This window comes from Prionailurus bengalensis, chromosome D4, assembly GCF_016509475.1.
Source record: "Prionailurus bengalensis isolate Pbe53 chromosome D4, Fcat_Pben_1.1_paternal_pri, whole genome shotgun sequence".
In the NCBI taxonomy this organism is placed as follows: domain Eukaryota; kingdom Metazoa; phylum Chordata; class Mammalia; order Carnivora; family Felidae; genus Prionailurus; species Prionailurus bengalensis.
This window is the reverse complement of record NC_057359.1, coordinates 25,443,557-25,464,596: the sequence shown is the minus strand read 5'-3', so window position 1 is coordinate 25,464,596 and position 21,040 is coordinate 25,443,557. Positions and strand designations below refer to the sequence as shown.

General features: G+C 40.6%; 1 protein-coding gene across 1 annotated transcript in view; it reads left to right on the top strand.

The window, feature by feature from the left end:
- Positions 1-201: 201 nt before the first annotated feature.
- Positions 202-21,040, top strand: part of SLC28A3 (solute carrier family 28 member 3) — a 58,784-nt gene continuing 37,945 nt past the window's right edge. Inside the window, exon 1 of the mRNA XM_043565377.1 lies at positions 202-415. Within this exon, the coding sequence (XP_043421312.1) occupies positions 338-415 (78 nt within the window). The 5' untranslated portion in view covers positions 202-337. The remainder of the gene's footprint in view (positions 416-21,040) is intronic.

Genomic DNA, 21,040 nt, shown 5'->3' with positions numbered 1-21,040 from the left:
TCCTCAATACCACCCACAGGAAATAGATTATTTCACTCGTGACTGTTGAGAAAGTGTCTTTTTCTGCTCTGTGTACTGAGTTTTCCAAAGTAAAAATGGGCCAGCAATCCTAAACGGGAAGATTAATGAGGTGGGTGGACCTGAACTGGAGGCCACACCCCACCCACCTATCACTCCTGCTCCGCCCCACAGATTCTTAAGTTTTCAAATGTAAGCCGTGCCCAGGTTCCTACAACAGCAGGTGGCATTCTGACATCAGCAGAGGCTGATGTTCCTTCAGGTACGGAGGAAACTCTAGACCAGACACCTGAAAAGAATTCAGAGCCCAACCAATGCCATGAGCAGCGAAGACTTCGTGGAGCTGAAGAGTAGGACGGCCGCCAGAGCGGAGGGCTACAGCAACACTGGCTTCCAGGTGAGCGGAAGTTTTATCTTGTGTTTGAGACCAAGTAAATGGACACAGTGCTCATTTCTCGCAACCTTGGCAAATTCCCAGACAAAACCAGTGGGGTTCTTGGAACACAATAAGAGTTTTTCATGACACTCTTTAAACCTATGATTTTTTCCTTTTGGGCTGACAAACCTGAAAAGTCTCTTTTAGTACAACTTGTTTTGATCCCTAACTTGCCCTGTCACTTAGAAACAAGATTGTCTTCTCAGGCTTTTGTTTCAGGTTCACAAGCCCTGCCAATATTTTCCAAAGAGCTGGTAAGAAGGAAAGAATGGAGAGACTCCAGATCCTGGATGTAGGGAGCACTTCAGGCTTTCTTTCTCTTACACCACCTCCCAAAGCACCTGTCAGATGGGAGCCTGGGTGCCCGTCCCAGTGCAGCCGGGTTATGCAAACCAGTCTCATGTCATCAACCAAAACTCACTGAGTGATTAATGCTGCTTAACTTGGAACTGGGTGCTGCAGAGGCCTAGAAAGAGTCCTGTCACAGGGAAACACCAGCCTGTTCTGACTGGCTCTGGGATGAGAGTTTTTCAGGGATGTCCCTAGCTGTGCTTCCTTTCCTAAGCTGACTTGGGAGCCCACACAAACAGGTGTCAGCAATCTGTTGGGATTCAGAATCACCTAAAAAGGCAAAACAAACTTTTAGGCACTAACAAAGGAGGGAACAAGGAAGGTAAAAGAGCTTTGGCCCAAGTCCTAAATCTTTTACCCACATGTGACTGTAACTTCCTTGAGCTTCAGTTCAGTTGTCTACACAGTGGTCACACTGAACTTCATCTCATAGATCATAAGTGTAAGGGAGGAGAAGTCTTTTCCTCTACCCTCTTAGATTCAGCACCTGAGATCTGCAAATTAAACTGAGAAATGGCAGATTAACCAGAGAAAGCTATACAAATTTTATTAATATTCTTCATTTTATATTCATGCAGCCTCACAGAAAATAAATGAAAAATTCAAAGAAATATTAAGACTCAGGGTCTTATGTACCATTTTAACAAAGGACAAAAAATTGTGGAGCAGTGATTAGACCAAAAAAAGAGAGGTTAAGCTCTTAGGGCCAAGAAATTATGGGAAAGTGATGAGGAAAGACATGGGGGCAGCTAATGGGAGATAAGGTTTGGCAGTGAGGTTTATGCAATCTTAGCACCATCTCTGTTTCCAGCGACAAGTGTTGTTCTCCTCTGCCTGTTATGGGACACCTACACAAGGGAAAGTTCGTCCCTGCTCTAGATAGAGAGAGGAAAAATGAAGAGCTCTTTCTGTGTTTGTTTTTTCTCAGTTGCCTTCAGCTCAAGATAATTCTCATGCCAAAGTGGTAGATTTGGGGGCAGCATGTTCTGATTCCCCTCATAAGGGTTAAATGAGAAAAATCATAAAGCAGAGGGCCTTTTATGGCTCAAAAGAATAGAAGGGCTAGAATGGAATAGAGTCAAAGTGAGTATGACAGCAAGACAAAGATGTCTGCAAGGGAGGCGGGTCCATGTCACCAGCAACTGGTAGCCCAGTCAGTGAGGAGGACACACATCCACCAAAGATAGTCCTCTTTTCTATCCCTCATTCTCTTCCATGAAAAGAAAAGGAAAAGAAAAGAAAGGAAAGGAAAGGAAAGGAAAGGAAAGGAAAGGAAAGGAAAGGAAAAGAAAGGAAAGGAAAAAGAAAAGAAAAGAAGAGAAGAGAAAAGGAAAGGAAAGAAAAAAGTACCTCTAGGTCTTAGGGTGCAGAACACGGCATCTCAAACCCAGCAGAATACCACATACCACCACCAACAAGCAGAAACAAGGTTATTTCTTCCAATGCCTGCTGCTTGACAAGAATTTCCAGAGACACATATTTACTCAGCAAAACCATTAACTGCCCCCTAGATAACACCACTGCTGGAAAAGGATACCAATTCAAGAAGGAATAATACACTATTCTTGCCCTCCAGGAACAAGGCAGGCAGAAACCAATAAGCAATTACGTGTGATGTAAAACAAAAACAAAAAACAATGCTGGAAGTTGGCACCAAGTACATTATAAATAAATAAGCAGGTGGAGCTGGGTTGACTGGGGAGTCTCTGAGGGAGGCAGGGATTTCCTGGTTGAACAGGGAGGGGTGTCAGTAGAGCACTGCAAGCAAAGAGAACTGTCTGCACAGGCCCAGGGGCCTGAAAGAATATGTATGCTGGGAATAGAGGAGATGAGGAGCAGGGGCTCCAGGGAAGGTACAGGGGACAGGCTGGCCCCAGATCACGGGGCCTCCAAATGGCTAAGGCATCAGGAAAGAATAGATCAGAATTCACACTATCAAGGGGTGCCTGGATGGTTCAGTCGGTTAAGCATCAGGCTCTTGATCTCAGCTCAGGTCTTGATCTCAGGGTCATGAGTTGAAGCCCAAGATGGGCATGGGGCCCAACACGGAACCTACTTAAAAAAATAATAAAAGAATTTACACTATCAAATTATTGATACCCCCATTGAAGGTGGACAAAATGGAAAGAGATTTATGTGTGGTTGGGACGCCATTTAGGAGGTTGGTATGATAATCAGATTGTAGCTTAGAGGTGGTAACAACCAGCACTGGACAGAAGTACCAATACTCGTAGGAGGCCCCCTTGGCCATGCAATTAGCATTGAGTCAGGGTGAGTTAAGAGATGCTCTGGCGATGAATATTTCCATTTTCTCCTCTCTAAAGTAGGATAATAATACCATATCCTGGTGTTGAGAGAATTAAGTGAGTTAATACATTTTTTTAAAGTATGTAACATATGTTTTAAAAAACTACTGTTCATTCAGGCTGCTATGACAAAATACCACAGACTGCGTGGCTTATAAACAGAAATTTGTTTCTCATTATTCTGGAGCCTGGAAATCCAAGATTGTGACACCAGCAGAACAGTGTCTGGCAAGGGCACACTTCCTCATGGACAGCCATCTTCTTGCTGGGTCCTCACATGGCAGAAGGTGCAAGGGAGATCTCTGGAGTCTCTTTTATAAGGGCACTGATCCCATTCATGAGGGCTCTGCCCTCATGACCTAATCATCTCAAAGGCCCCACCACCTAATACTGTCACACCGTGCATTAGATTTTCCAAACAGGAATTTGGCAGGGGGTGGGAGGGTAGGTAAGGGGACACATTCAGACCATAGCAAGTGCCTAGCATGCAGTGTGAACATAAATAATAGTATGTCTCAGTGCTGGGGCAGATTAAAGACAGTCAACATTTCTAGCCTGAGATCTCAACTTAGAAGTGATTTTCTTTATGTAGACTGGAAAGACAGAAATAGGGCTGGAGCAAGAAGACCATGAGTTCATTTTGAGGTTGTTGGTTGAAATTAGGGTGATTTAATACCCCTAGAAGAAAATGGAGAGGAGGCAGGAAGCTCTAGGGATAAAGGCACCTGGAGTCTAGAAGGGAACATCATGCATTTGGGGGCTGATCACACAACAATGAGCCAGTGGCATGGATGACACCAGGAGGAAGGAAACCCAGGAAGCCCCGGTACTTCAGGAGCTGGAAGGTTAGAGCAGTCAACGGTTGGAGCAGAGAAGCCACAAGGAGGGAAATGGAAGCAGCACCAGGAGAGGGAAGGGTCTGGGGAAGCCAAGGGAAAAGAGAATTACAAGGTTAGCAGCAAAGACAGTTCATGTGATTTTTCAACCAGGAGGTCACTGGTGACCAGGGGTGGGATGGGGGGCAGTTTGTGTGATAAGTGGGAGCTGGGAAACTGGGGAAAATGAAGTCAGAGAGGAAGTTCCCCTGGTGGAGAGAAGAGCAGGGAAGAGAGGCTCAGAAGAGGCAAGATTGGGGCTGCAGGCAGGGGGCTTTTTTATTTTTTAAAAATTCATTGTGAAATATAACATGCAGAAAAACACACAAAGCCAACTAGACAGCTTATTATAAAGTGCCATCCAGATCAAGAAATAGGACATTGCCATCCCTCAGCTCTGACACACCAATCCTGCACGTCTGTCACAACTGCCCCTGCCCACAGGGGTGACAATGACCCCAACCTTATGGTAATTACTACCCTGCTTTGCTTTATACCTTAACGTGTAGTTACGAATCCCCAAGGACTGTTTTTGCCTATTTTTGAACTTCATATAAATAGAAAGTTACAGGAAAATTCTTTGCTTATTTTAAAACATTTATAGGGGCGCCTGGGTGGCGCAGTCGGTTAAGCGTCCAGCTTCAGCCAGGTCACGATCTCGCGGTCCATGGGTTTGAGCCCCGCATCGGGCTCTGGGCTGATGGCTCAGAGCCTGGAGCCTGTTTCTGATTCTGTGTCTCCCTCTCTCTCTGCCCCTCCCCCGTTCATGCTCTGTCTCGCTCTGTCCCAAAAATAAATAAAAAACGTTGAAAAAAAATTTTAAACATTTATATAGAACTAGGCAAGACAAATCATTTTGTACCTGACTTCTTTTGCTCAGTTTTGTATTATTGAGACTTAGCCATACTGTTGCATGTAAGTGGAGTTCATCCAATTTCACTGATATACGGTGTTCTCCATAAACATTACACAATTTATCTGTTTTCCTGTTGGTAGACATTTGTGCCATTATCCTTGGAGCTTTTAGGAGCTTCTAGAAACAAATGCAACTATGAATACTCTTAGACATGTCTCCTGGCGCATATGTAACAAATTTATTTGGGGTTACATTTAGGAGTGGAATTGCTAGGTCATGGAGAATGCATATATATTTTCAACTTTAGTAATAATGCCAAACTGGTTTCTTAAGTGGTTTTGCTAATTTATATTTCCATCCACAGAGTGTGAGTGCCTATTACTCCATAGCCTCACCAATAGTTATCTGGCTTCTTAATTTCAGTGATTCTGGTAGATGTGTAGTGAGTAGTGTAACATTGAGATTTCATTTTAATTTTCCTATGTTATTGGCCACTAGATGCCAACTTTGTGAAATGCTTGTTCATGTCTCTTGCCCGTTTTCTCTACTGGATTCTGTCTTTTTCCTACTGATTTGAAAGAGTTCTTTAAATGTTCTGAATATAAGCCCTTTTCCAATTATATGGTTTACAAATGCCTTCAACCACTGAAACTGTCTTTCACTCTTTATTTTTTTTTAATTTTTTTTCAACGTTTATTTATTTTTGGGACAGAGAGAGACAGAGCATGAACGGGGGAGGGGCAGAGGGAGAGGGAGACACAGAATCGGAAACAGGCTGCAGGCTCCGAGCCATCAGCCCAGAGCCTGACGCGGGGCTCGAACTCACGGAGCGCGAGATCGTGACCTGGCTGAAGTCGGATGCTTAACCGACTGCGCCACCCAGGTGCCCCTGTCTTTCACTCTTTAATATTTAGATGCACAAAAGCTAATTATTTGGGGTCCATTTATCAGGTGTGTCTGTTTTATTTATTTTTTTTTTTAATTTTTTTTTTCAACGTTTATTTATTTTTGGGACAGAGAGAGACAGAGCATGAACGGGGGAGGGGCAGAGAGACAGGGAGACACAGAATCGGAAACAGGCTCCAGGCTCTGAGCCATCAACCCAGAGCCTGACGCAGGGCTCGAACTCACGGACCGTGAGATCGTGACCTGGCTGAAGTCGGACGCTTAACCAACTGCACCACCCAGGCGCCCCTGGGTGTGTCTGTTTTATATATCCTGTTTAAGACATCTTTTTCTACTCTGCAAGATCGTAAGGATACCCTCCCATATTTTCCAAAAGCTTGTTATTTTCCTTCTACATTGAGGACTCTACTCTCCCTGAAGTTAGTTTTTATGTATAGTGTGAGGCAGGCATCAAGTTTTTGTTTTTGGGGGTGCCTAGCTGGCTCACTCAGTGGTGCATGTGACTCTTGATCTTGGAGTTATGAGTTCAAGCCCCACACTGGGTATAGAGATTACTTAAAAAAATAAAATCTTTAAAAGCAAAAAAAAGTTTGTTTTCTCTACATGGGTATCCAATTATTTCAGTGTTGCTTTAAAAAATATATATTTTCCCCACTTGACAAATACCACATTTATCGTGTGTCCATATTTAGGGTAAGTCTTTTTAGAATAGGACAACCAAAAGATTTTTGCAAAGTCAAAGGAAGGAGAAGGATCCAGAGAAGAGGAAAAGAGGAAAGCAAGAGAGTCCAAATAAAGCTCAGAATTTCTAAGGGTGAAAATTCAGGCAATTTTTGAAAGAATACTTTTACTAAATGATGTTTCTTAGAATCCCAAATGAAGTTTCCTTCTGCCTATGAGTAAGTATCGATTGTACCACATGTGGCCCTCAGAGCCACAGAACCCATGCTCACTCTTAAGCCAGCTGGGTGTGGACCCACTTATGAAAGTTCAAGACAGGACTAGATGAGAAATACATCTCCACTCTGCACACACACACACAGAGAAAAGCTGACCTATTCTAGAAAATGCCTGGTGAGTCAGTGGGGTTTAAAGAGTTTGTTAAATGGAGGTCAAAATTTGGGAGGTCATTTAAGTCCAAGAATGTTTGGCCTAATAATTTGAATAGAGAAATTCAAGGTTGGTGGCGATTATGCAAAGTAAAGAGGAAGAGCATTGTTTCTCTCTAATCCCCTGAGGGAGGTCAACATGAATCACACCAGGTGGATGAGGGGTTTCCACTAATTCAGGACAAGTTTGGCTACAACTATCTAGATGTGTTTCTTCCACAGGTGAGTTAAAACACAGAAAACACATGACAATAATTGTCTTTGTGAAGAAGGTTAAAAAAAAATTCTCTCCTCTATCCTCAAATCAGGTCATACCTAGACTTATTTCTAACAGCCTAGATGACTAGGAACTCAAGGCACTTCCATGACATCTTAGAGGGGAAAGATTTAGGGATTTGGTTTCTTCCACAGTCCCTGAATTTATTATTTTTCACGGTGTCTTAACTTAAAATGAAGGTGGTGGCACCAACTGACCCATCTCATCTAGACATTGTTGATGTTGATGAGAAGCTGGCCCTGGACACGAGCTGAACTGTCATGTGTCAAACTGAAAAAAAAAATCAGAAGTGGGAGTATTTGGACTTTTATAGAGAACAGATTATTGTGAGCAGGAGCCCCAAGTTTCTATCATGCTACAGAAGTTTAGAACTGTGTCCTCAGATTGTAGATGTAGGCAGATGTAGTAGATGATTTTCACTCAAAGCCGGGATCTAGATTTGGAGGCATCTAATTCTACTCCACACGTGGGCAAAGGTATTTGACCCAGAAGCCACTTAGAGCCTTGGCGTGCCCAATTGTTCCTTCTTTTTCCTGGAAAGGAAAAAAAGTTAAAAAAGAAAGAAAGAAAGAAAAGAGAAAGATGACATGCATGCCTTGTGTCTTCTGGAAGTAAATAAAGACAAGTTTCTTAGGAAAACACTATGAGTCACACGGTTAGAGAGCTTCCTGTGGGTGTTCAGGAACAAAGTAGATGATTACCAGGAATGGTTTAGTTGAGAAACAGGGAAATGTAACTGAAGACTTCTCAATGTTCCTTTCAATCCCCTAGTTCTGTGATTTCAAGGCTTTGCTTGCTTTTCCTCCAAAAGCCAAAACCCATTGACATAAAGCATGACATTTATTGACTCAACGAAAATTTATTGACAGTGTGCCAGGCATTATGCAAAAAGCAGGAAATAGCTACCATTTGGTTAAAATTAGTTCACAATGGCAAATCAGCACAACACAGTTTATAAAAAGTGTTACTCATGACACAAGATGTTGGTCTCATCTAGACAGGGAGTTGGGGAATATTTCCCAAATGTTCCCAGTGAACACTTCCAGGCTTTAATTCATTAATTCATTCAACAAATATATAGTGAGCACCAACTCAATGGGCGCTAGGCATAAGGAAAATAACCAGTAAGACACAAATAATTCCACAAGCTACCATATCAAAAATTACTTTTTTCCATATGGCACTATGTGGAGAAGTCAAGGCCCCAGATGAGAAGGTATGCAACATATGTACAGGGAAACAGAAAAGTAGTAAAGAGAGACAGACAGGAATAGAGGCCAGTTCTGATTCACCTCAAGACTCTTCACTGATTTCAAAATCTTGGTCCCAAGAATCCGAAACCAATGATAAGTTTAGGTTTAAAACTGAATTTCTATTCTCTGCAGATTCGGGAACATTCTACAGTAAACTAGCCAGACAGATGATAAGGGGTTGTAAGCAAAGTAATGGTATAAACTCCTCCATGAAACATGGTCAGAAAATAGCCCATTAATGTGAGGTGAGGCTTTTTGCACCATAAGAAAGTGTCAGTCATAGTTAAACAGAAGCCAGGATAGGCATACCTGCTTCCCTGTGGACTCTCCAGCTGCCTTACTCCCTCCACCTGCTCAACTGTGGGAATATAACATAGTTCCAAACAGCACAATCTATAAAGTTATGCAGCTGTCCCCCAGTGGGTCCTACTTGCCTCTCAGTGTCCCTCCCTTTGGATTATATCACTTCTTACAACATGTCTAGCTTTTAAAGTTTTTATTTTTCTACTTTCAAATTACTGTGTCCTAGTTTCTCATACACCTGAATCTGTTGCTTCAGAAAACATTTTGCAAGGAGGAAGCTGATTAGAGGGCAGTGGCCTAACTTGTGCAGTGGGAGGATTTGAAATGTAAGTTACTTAATTAAGGGCCAGACCCATGCAGATAGAGCAGGTGGGAGCAAAGGTCTTGTTACATGGTATGCTGGATCCAGCAAGGAAGGGAAAAAGAGACAAAGACACACACAAAGCCAACAGAGACATTTCCAGGAGCCAGCAAACATTAGGCTTCCTGTTGACTCAGATGGCTACTTCCTTGTTTCCCTGTAGAACATGAGGTCTTGAGGTCAGAGAAGAGGGAAGAAAGAAGTAAGAGTGGAAGCATTTTGAAAGCACATGTGGAAGAAGACGTGGTCTATCATGGTCCAAGAACTGACTGTACTGCATGTGACTTTGATCTTGGGTGAAGATAACAAGGGGCCCCTTCTTAAGGAGGAAGTGGAGAGGAAAGAGAGAGGTGAGCTTCTGAGAAAAGTCAGACTGGGAAGGGGTGGGGGTTAGCAGGGCACAGGTTAAAAGTCACATAGTGAATCATTATGAGGAGAGTAAAACATAAATTCTTTGGGTGAAGAGTTGAGGCTTCAGAACCAGACTGCCATTAGGCAGTTACCTAACTTCTGCATCTACTTCCCTATTCAAAAATAGGTCCATAACACACTGTATCAAAGGACTAAGGGGAGATTAGTGGAAGGCACTAGCACCTAGCAAATGCTCAAGTATCAGCAACCATTAACCAAACCATTTAGTTGGGGATGCTATTTTGGTGCAGGGGCCAAACCAAAATTTGAAACCCATCTATGAAGGCCGCCTCTTTGTATAGTAGATACAGGGATCTACTGATGGATAACTATGGAAGACACCAACAGGCAACTCTGAATTGTTTTAATGGCTGTCAAATATAAACGTCAAGCCCCTTGGTTCCCTGCCAGACTGAGAGACCTTGGCTCCCTCCCAGCATCTGTGTCTCTTCCAAAGGACTTTTATAAAGTTATTTTTCAAATACTTTGGTTCATTATGATCCATATCTTACTTACTCAAATGCATCTCTTAAAAAAAAATTGTATGGGCTCTATCCATGTATTTATAATTAATTTATATTTATTTAGTCAGTGCTCTTTGGGAAAAGGTGCTTGATGACCAAGGTGATTTTAGGAGTCGCTAAGAAGCAATGTTTTTCCAAACGTAAGCAAATTCAAATGTCCATGGTGCATGTATCCTCTTTCATGCCTCACTATTAACTATTGTGGCATGAAACAGTTTGGTAAGTCTGATAATGGTCTGATGAGACCAATACTTAGGAAGTGACCATGACTTCCCAAAATAACACAAGAATAAGGCAAGCCCGAGCAAATAAGACTTCATCCTGCAGGTGATTTAGGCTTTGGCATGAAATGCATTTTCATTTAAAAAAAAAATCTATAATAACCTTTGATCCCTTTAAGCAGACTGGCGATTTACCTATGAAAAACAAATCAGAGAAGGAAATGAGAATGAGAAGAATTTTAGTTTCAATTGACAGAGTCAAAGAGATTATATCTTTGTTTCTTTATTTTTTTTCTCAACTATAGGAAGATGTTTTGCTGTTAAGAGCGTTTCTGTTTCCCTCATGCATCTTTGGAATTTCAGACACAGACAAGTTCATTCTAATCAATCTGTAAAAGCGTTATAAGGTGCAGGACTTGAACTTTTTAAGTCTTTATCATGATTGTAAGAAAATAATTAATTGTGTTATTATTATGGCTGGCATCTTCTAAATTCCCTGAGAACAGAGACCAGCAACCAGCATAGGAACTATTGCCTAGTTCATAGTAGGTACACAAAAAATATTTGTTAGAGGAGTGAATGAGAATGCCTAAGACAGAGCCCCAAGGAACTATATGTAACATTAAGGGTTGAGTTGAAAGGCTGATATGGTACAGGAAATAGAGAAGAGTCTGGGTGACAAGAGGAAACCAGCAATGTGTGATATCACAAGTTGGACAAGAGTATTTTAAGGAGGAAACAATCCCTTGTGGATGATGAAAAATGGATTTAAGCACATGAAAGCCATCAAAGACTTGGGCAAGGGTGATTTCCATGGAGTGGTAGGAATGGAATACATATTGGAATGAGTGGGAGACAAAATGTGGCAAGAAAATGGAACTAGTGCCTTTATCTGGGCTGCTATAACAAAATACCACAAGCTGGGAAGCTTATAAACAACAAACATTTATTTCTCACAGTTCTGAAGGCTAGAAGTCCAAGATCAAGGCAACATCATGGGCTCATTCTAGTGAGGCCCCTCTTCCCAGTTCATAACCAATGCCTTCTCACATGTCCTCATATGGTAGAAGGGGTCAGGGATCTCTGTGAGACCTCATTTCTAAGGGCACTACTCCCATTCATGAAGGCTCCACTCTCATGACTTAAACACCATCTCCTAGCCCCGACAGGCATCATCTCCTAAAACCATCATCTTTGGAGGTTAGAATTTCAACATGGTGAATTTTAGGGGCACACAAACATTGACCATAGCAGCCAGCAAGTGCAGATGGAAGACTGGTTTTTAGTAGAAGGAGAAAGGATGCTTATCTATGAATTGATAGAGATGCAAATACCAGAGAAGCAAGGGTTAAGTATGGCAGTGTGTGAGGAAGTGCAGAGCACTGTGCCTGGCCCAGTAAGGAAGGAGTCCAGGCATTGTTATATTATTGCTCTAAGAACAGCTTGTCCGGGCTGAAATCACACATTTACCAAACACAAATTATCAACACAAATATCAAAGCTACAATAAGAGTGAAAGGCAACCAGGCAGGAGGTCAGTGGTGTCTTGGAATGTACAGTTCTATCTTTATATGACTTTTAGGTAGCTTCAGCTCTGGAAATACTGCATGTAAAAAAAGAAATTAAAAATATACATAATGCATTTGTAGAAATTTAACTCCACTGTTGTGGTGATGACCTGGTTAGGATGGTGATGAGCACAGCACTCCATTACCAAGGCATGTTTCCCTCTTTATTAATTAGTAAGTAATCTGTTGGTGGGGGGTAGGGAGGCGGGATGACATTTAAGGCTATGTGAATATCCAGGTTCCCAACACATTTCACCCAATGGTTTTCGCATCCATGGATGACCCTTTCCTGAATCAATTAGTACTAGGGAATTGCAAAATGGGAGTTTTCATTTCTTCAATATTCCTTCCCTGACATTCTTCTGAAAAGAATAGACTTATCTTTGATCATATTTGTCTATCTGGATTAACATTCCCTTTCTTTTATTACATATTTTATAATCAATTACCAACATTTTTTGCTTCTTGCAACATTATATAATGAAGATTTTTAAACATATAGGAAAGTTGAAGTGATTTCATAGCGAACACCTATATATCCGCCAACTACAGTCCATAATTAATATTTTACCATACTTGCTTTCTCATGTATTTTTTCATCTACCCTCTATCCCCCCATTAGTCCATCTTATTTTTTGACACATGTAAGTTGCAGACATTATTCATATTTTCCACTTTTTAGTGCTCAACTTGTCCTAAACTTGGCCAGTGATCGCAGAATGCTTTTTGATAAGGATTCAATTTATTTATTACATACAACCATTCTAGACAATATATGAAGTAAACATTTGTAGTATATAAAATTGTGGCCATGTTTTAGCATATTAATGCTTTTAACAGATGGCCAGAATTAGAAGTGGGGCCAAGCGTTGGCCTTCATGGTACCTGTATCTTACAGCCTTAAGGGGCTCCACCCAGTGGACATTTCATGCAGCAACTGCTAGTGTCTGGCCTACATGAACGTGTCTGGTCTGACACCAGAATTACATTGGAAGCTAATCTGCATTTCATCTTCTAAACATAACCCAAGACTCTAATGAATTCTGATAGAAAAACGACTACTTTTAGAAAAGCATATGACATCAGCCCCAGTTAAGCAGGATACTTAAACATCATTCATTTGCTGCTTATTTCAAAGCAAAGCTTATTTCAAGCCTTTATTCCTGGGTATTATTTGATTTCCCCCACTGGTAGATTTTCTGGACGATAATAGGGACAGACCCAGAAGTAAAACCAAGATATCCAAGTGCAAGTAAGAATAAAGGTCCATATTCTCCCAGATGTACTTATGGTTGCTTCATAACTAAGAGATCCACAAGGTGGAAGATGAGTGGGGATGCCTTCTCCGTGGTCCTGACAGAGAAGAATATGCTCCATCACACAGACCAAGAGGAGGTAGAACCGCTTGTTTGAAATGAATGCGAAAGGTGCAAAAGAACTGTCACTACATTGAGTTAATATATACAAATAGAAAAAAAGAATTGATATCTGTTTCAAATATCTCCAAATATAATTTACATCCATGGCATTGCAATTAAGTCAGTCATTCACACTTGCCACAGGACCTTGTTGGGTTTTTTTTTTTTTTTAAAGTGTTGAAAAAGATGTATATACACTATCACAAATTAATTTTAATACTTTAATAACTAGATTTCATTAAAGTATTTCATTTTTAATATTATATTTAATTAATATAATAAAGGAGTCCACAGGCTCCATCAACTGTCCTGCTTTGGGACACTTCTGAGAAGCTGCATGTAGCTTCAATCACAGTGGCAGAATTCAACGAGAGCCACAGAGAGGTCAGAAATGTACCTCTATTCTGTGAAATCTCAGGCCCAGCTAAAATTCAGAGCCCTATATTTAAAGGAAATAGAGAAAGATAGATATCATGGACACCTAGCAGTCTTGGCCACAATATATTTTCTATTGGAGTTATATAATTCAATAGATGCTAATCAGGTTCATATTATTTATTGTCATCTTGGTCTTCCTTATTCTTACTTTTGCCCATTTGATCTGTCATAGACTGAAAGAGTTCTATCAACCTCTTTCAAAATGTGTTTCTAAATATTTCTTCCTCGGTTCCCTTTACATTAATCTACACCATTTGTACACAGATAGCCAGGCTTCTCAGAGCATTAGATTGTACTCTGACCATTGTTTCTTTTGGAACACCTGAATTGCTTTTTTTAATCCTGTATTCAGCCTTGGTCAATTACAATCCTGACCACTCCACGTTTTATCTTTCTGAGTCCCTGAGTCATTTCCAGGACAGAATCTCCTCAGTTTATGATGGGATTATGTCCCAATAAATCCATCATAAATTGAAAATATTGTATGTCATGAATGCATTTAATACACCTCATCCACCAAACATAGCTTAGCCTACCTTAAATGTGCTCAGAATCCTTATGTTAGCCCAGAGTTGGGCAAAATCATCTAATACGAAGCCTATTTTATAACAAAGTGTTGAATATCTCCTGTAATGCATTGAATACTGTGAAGTGAGAAACAGTGGTTGAATGGGCACAGAATTGATTGTGGACGCTAGTGATCTCATGGCTGACTAGGCAATGCCCAGCATCACGTGTGAGGATCATACTGCATATTGCTAGCCCCAGAGGAGGTCAAAATTTAAAGTTCAATGTACAGTTTGTACTGTAGTAAATGCATGTCTCTTACGCACCATCATAAAACTCAAAGACATCAGAAGGTGTCTGTGTGTGGTTACGTGTCCTTATTACCCCCTCTGACTCCATCGAATCCATTGATCTGCCAGATGGGTGTATTTGTTCTTAGCTCCTCTCATCATATTTTATGTTGTGCTTTGTAAAAATCTTTTCACATATGGTTTGCATATTCTTTATTTTTGTTCGTTTTCTTCTGAAGATGTATTTTTTTGTTGTTATCTTAATGGTTCCTTTTATAATGAGCTTAAGATTATAAGTAATCACAAAATTAGTATATTTTTCTAATTTCTGGGGGTTTTTTTTTCCTTCTCTTCTACCACTTGCTTTTAGCGGAATATATATATTTTAGCATTTACCTTTCCCAAACACTGCTGCTTATAATGTCGTTCAGCTCTCAGAAATTAAAAGATAAGAAGATTGGCCTGTTCACCCTATCTTCTACCTTTTCTTTTATTTTCTTTCTTCAGCTAAGTGTTCTGAGTATCTTTTCTACACTGTGAGGGGTTAAAATGTATATAATTTCTTCTGGAATCTTAATCCCTGGATTAAGGTTTTAATTCATTAAATAGATTCACAACATACTGTCACTCCTTTTGCCATAATTTTTCATTAATCTTTTGTTTGGCTGAAGTTTCTCCCCTAGACGTTTCTCTAAGAAAACCATGGAAGCCATTTCTAGGAGTACTTGCAGGCTTAAATTTATTTTTATAAATCTCATCATTCTAAACCTTCTTAATTTTTCTCATTTGGGTACAGAGCCCTGCTTTTCCCTACTTTCCTGTACTCAGGGGTTTCACTAGCTCCTGGCTCACAAAGATCACAAAGGGAGAATGTTATCAATGTTCTGTGGTCCTGCTTCCTTGCACCCAATTCAAAGCTCCCTTCAGATCATTCAGAAGTGACAGAGAATTATGCCAGGGAAATGTGATGACGAACTACAGGCTGAGCAGGCATTTCCCCTCTCGCCGTACTGGTGCTCCTTAATCCAGTCCATAAACCCACACAGGCTGGTGAGAAAAACAGGAACATCTCAGGAAGGAATGGTCTAGCTAGTGCCCATGAACTACATTAAGGATTCTGTAAACCAGAGACTTGAGGCACAAGGCTACCTGAGCCAAAAGGGTCACATGCCATACAATAAGATCAAAGGCTTCTGGAATACCACCTTGGAAAATGCCATCATTCCAAGGCAAAGCCCATGCAATTTAGAGGGAACATTATAGAGTAAATGGCCTTAAAATGTTTGACATTAAGTAAAACGTAAATAAATAAAGGGGAGCTATATTCCCAAACAATGCGAAGAGATTAGATTCATGAAACAGATGTTGACTTTTATATGCCAAATTTCAACCATAGAGAGCAAAGTGACTATAAATGCCCCAGAGAAGCAAGTAGGTAGCAAACTCAACAGTAAAACTAATATAAAAGTCAATTGACAAAAGTCAATTGCCATATATGGCACTAGGTAGGTAATGAATGTTACACTCCTATATGGTGATGAATATGGCTTCAAGACATTAAGCTTGGAGTTGAACCCAGAAATGGCGATGGAACCCAAGCCTTTATCACAATGCAGCACCAATTAGTATAGATAATTTGTCAATATTCCTGAAAGCAGTCATCTTCAGGTTTTTGGTGAGCCACTTCCTATGATCTATTTATGTTGCATTTTGGAATTTTAAGTTACTATTTGAAACAGTTGCTCCAGCTAGTCCCATTCCATATTCATAGAAATGGAGACAGAAAAGTTAAATCAGTCACTTGAAACTCAAAAAAAAAAAAATTGGAGGTGTATTTCTGGTACCTTCATTCAGGCATCTCAGGCATAGAATATTAGAACACACAGTAACCTTCTTGGAGAAGTAGAGAAAGCAGTCCCATACCATTTTGTCTCTACTTAGTTGTACAGACACAATTATAGCTTCACTATAATAAGCCTGTAGGAATATCTTTCCACTGAAAAACAGTCACCAAGCACTTCTGTGCTGCCATTGTGTTATATACATGGTATTCAGCAGAGAACAGGGGACAGAGAATCCGGCTTCTCAGCTTAAAGTCCAATGGGTATAATATAGATTTTTACATATTTACACAGTTCCAAGTTTTCCAAATGACATCCATAGCAATATTTTAAGGCATCACTCCTCAGAAAGTATCACATTGACTGTTTCTTAGGAAGATTGCTTTAAAGATGTACAGAGATGGGGAGATAGGTAGGATGGATGGATAGATGATAGGTAGGTAGGTAGATAGATAGGTAGGTAGGTAGATAGATAGGCACACACACATACACACATAACAAAATAAGCAAATCTGGTCACCAACCTAAATCTGTTCTGATAGTATAAAGCCTTCCAACCAAGGTATTTTAGCAAACACTTTACAAAACTTGCTGTGAAGTGTCAAGCTCTAGAACCAGTTAAGGCTCTTCATAGTGGGGTGCCTGGGTGGCTCAGTAGGTGAAGCATCCAACTCTTGATTTCAGCTCAGATCATGATCTCGCAGAGCCCTGAGTCGGACTCTGTGCTGACAAGTGCTTGTGATTCTCTTTCTCTCTCTCTGCACCCCGACTCAAAATAAATAAATAAACAAAAAAAAATATCTTCCTAGTGAATCCTCGGGGTCGTTATCAACATCATATTTGCCTGATGAGCCATTCCCATCTGTCATTAACCAACATGATGTATGTCCCACCAGAACTCAGGATGAAAGTCTCTCCAGGGATGAAGGTGTCTGTTCTTGCCCCAGGCTCAAGCCCATCAGTGCCCCCCTCAGCAAGACCAACCATACTGTCAGAGCACACCAGGCCAGAGTAGTTTCTGGAAAGAAGGTTGAAGAAAGTCTCCCCTGGCAGAGTGATGTTCAGTCTGCAGCAGAGAAACCCCCGCCACAAAAACTGAGAAATGGAAGCCACATTGTGCAATCAGGGCCACAGTGGGAGGGAGAGACCAAGTAAGCAAAGCAGACATCGTTGCAAGAGAAAGCATCAGACTAATCACGGAGACAGACATGTCCACAAATGCAGAAGTGCCCGCTTGTGTCTTTAAAGAATAGCATCTACTTAAAAGCAGTCTATAGGGTGAGAGGCCCACTATCCTGGGTTGGGAAATGACCACCAAAGTCTAAATATAGTTTAAAAGTGGCCACGAGCATTTCAGGAATCTTTCAGCACCTCTGTCAAGTCTACCTGGTCTTTTCTTTTCTTTTCTTTTCTTTTCTTTTCTTTTCTTTTTTTTTTTTTGAGTATACACAATGTTACACAATAATACACAATGTTACATAAGTTTCAGGTATACAACATAGTGATTCTACAAGTTTCTATATTATGCTATGCTCACAAGTATAACTACCATCTGTCACCATTCAATACTATTATACTACCATTGACTGTATGCTGTACCTTTATGCACATGACTTATTCATTCCATAACTGGAAGCCTGCATCCCCCATTCCTCTTCACCCATTTTGCCCAACCCCCCACTCCGCTCCCCTCTGGCAACCATCGGTTTGTTCTCTGTATTTATGGGTTTGATTCTGCTTTTTGTTTATTTACTTATTCATTTGTTTTGTTTTTTAGAGTCCACATATAAGTGAAATCATACCGTTTCTCTTTCTCTGTCTGGCTTATCTCACTTAGCATACTACCCTGTAGGTCCATTCATGTTGTCCCAAATGGCATGATCTCATCCTTTTTATGGCTGCATAATATTCTGTTGGCTATAGATATAGATGACGTCTTCCTTATCCATTTGTCTATCGATGGACACTTAGATTGCTTCCATGTCTTGACTATTGTAAATAATGCTGCAATAAACATAAGGGTGCATATATCTTTTTGAGTTAGTGTTTTTGTTTTCTTCAGATAAATATCCAGAAGTGGAATTGCTAGATCTTAAGATAGTTCTGCTTTTAATTTTTTGAGGAACTTCTACCTATTTTTCATAGTGGCTGCACCAACTTATATTTCCACCAACAGTGCACAAGGATTCCTTTTTCTCCACATCCTCACCAACACTTGTTATTTCTTATCTTTTCATTCTAGCCATTCTGACTGGTCTTTTGATATCTATAGTTCAAATCAGGCCTTCTTCGTGGAAGGGTACTTTCATCTGTAGGTACACCACTATCTCTTTTTTTTTTAATATGAAATTTATTGTCAAATTGGTTTCCATACAACACCCAGTGCTCATCCCAACAGGTGCCCCCTCAATACCCATCACCCACCCTCCCCTACCTCCCACTCCCCATCAACCCTCAGTTTGTTCTGTTTTTAAGAGTCTCTTATGCTTTGGCTCCCTCCCTCTCTAATCTCTTTTTTTTTTCTTCCCCTCCCCCATGGACTTCTGTTAACTTTCTCAGGATCCACATAAGAGTGAAAACATATGGTATCTGTCTTTCTCTGTATGACTTATTTCACTTAGCATAACACTCTCCGGTTCCATCCGCATTGCTACAAAAGGCCATATTTCATTCTTTCTCATTGCTGCGTAGTATTCCATTGTGTATATAAACCACAATTTCTTTATCCATTCATCAGTTGATGGACATTTAGGCTTTTTCCATAATTTGGCTATTGTTGAGAGTGCTGCTATAAACATTGGGGTACAAGTGCCCCTATGCATCAGCACTCCTGTATCCCTTGGGTAAATTCCTAGCAGTGCTATTGCTGCATCATAGGGGAGATCTATTTTTAATTTTTTGAGGAACGTCCACACTGTTTTCCAGAGTGGCTGCACCAGTTTGCATTCCCACCAACAGTGCAAGAGGGTTCCCATTTCTCCACATCCTCGCCAGCATCTATAGTCTCCTGATTTGTTCACTCTGACTGGCGTGAGGTGATATCTGAGTGTGGTTTTGATTTGTATTTCCCTGATGAGGAGTGACATTGAGCATCTTTTCATGTGCCTGTTGGCCATCTGGATGTCTTCTTTACAGAAGTGTCTATTCATGTTTTCTGCCCATTTCTTCACTGGATTATTTGTTTTTCAGGTGTGGAGTTTGATGAGTTCTTTATAGATTTTGGATACCAGCCCTTTGTCTGATATGTCATTTGCAAATATCTTTTCCCATTCCGTCGGTTGCCTTTTAGTTTTGTTGATTGTTTCCTTTGCTGTGCAGAAGCTTTTTATCTTCATGAGGTCCCAGTAGTTCATTTTTGCTTTTAATTCCCTTGCCTTTGGGGATGTGTCAAGTAAGAAATTGCTGCAGCTGAGGTCAGAGAGGTTTTTTCCTGCTTTCTCCTCTAAGGTTTACCACTATCTCTTTAGACATTCCCAAGACCAAAGGGTCCTGCCCTGAGGTCTAAACTCTACAGGCATGATAGTCTGGGGTTGGACGGTCTGAGTTCAGATCCCATCTTGGCTATCCTGGTTATATAACCTGAGTCATGCAATGCACTTACGTTTGCCTTAGTTTCTTCATCTGTAAAAATGGAGATCATTGGATCACAGGACTTCAAAGAGTTTAACCTTGTGTCGTGTACCTACTATGTATTATATCAATCCAGGTGCAAATAAAAGCAAAACCAAAAGTAACAAGGGAGAAGCTTGTATCCTGCAGATAAAGGTCGGAAAGTAGGTAGTATAGAGCTGGAGTGGAAGCACTACTCTGGGTTTTAGGAACCCAAGAGCCCTACAACTCACTCACTGCTCTAACATCCCCAGGATGGGGCTCTTGTGTTCATGTTCATGGCCTGGCTGGAGCCATCCACACACAAGGCAGCATGGTGTAGGAAAAAATGTAAGGGACAAAGAGCACCTACCAGCCATCTCTTAAGGCATATTCCTGAGCTGCCCCACTCAGGGCACCACATCTATTTGTACTTCATTGGCCAGAATCTAATTATAAGTGGAAATGTCACCATTTTTCTGGGTGGCTACATGTTCAGCTATAATTCTATAGAAGGGAAATACCTTAAGTAGATGGGGAGGAAATGGTTTCAGTGATTTCTCGTGTTTTAGAGGTTGAATGGTTTAGAAACTGAAAGGAATAAATAAATAAATAAATAAATAAATAAATAAATAAATAAATAATTTTAAACACCTCTCTCCATCTGTATTCACTGCAACACCCACTGTGGATCTATAGTTGTTCGAACAGCATGGAAAGTTCAGGATGGAACCCCAGGCTCAAGGATCTGCCATTCAGAGCATCTCAAGCCAGAATGGAGTACACCCAGCAACTAACACTAACAAGAGAAATTACATGGCATGTTGTAAGCTGCTTACAAATACTCATACACAACACCACAATATTGTCACCCATTCAGTGGAGTGACAAGCTTGCATTTAGAACACAATATTCATTGTAGTTCAGTGTACTAAGATATCTAGTAATCTATACTAATGTATCTAGTAATCTGAATTGCTAAGTAGATGGTCAAAAACAACAGGCCAAGAAGTAATTATGGACCGACCACCCATTCAGGCCCTATGACTCCAATTTGACAAGAAGCAATAAGACAAAGCAAAGCAATGTCTTAAGGATTATTTTTCTAGCTCCAATCAACACCCACAACACCCCCATCGTTTCTGTTGGAAATCCTCAAATGATAGACATTGTTCTTCCTGAA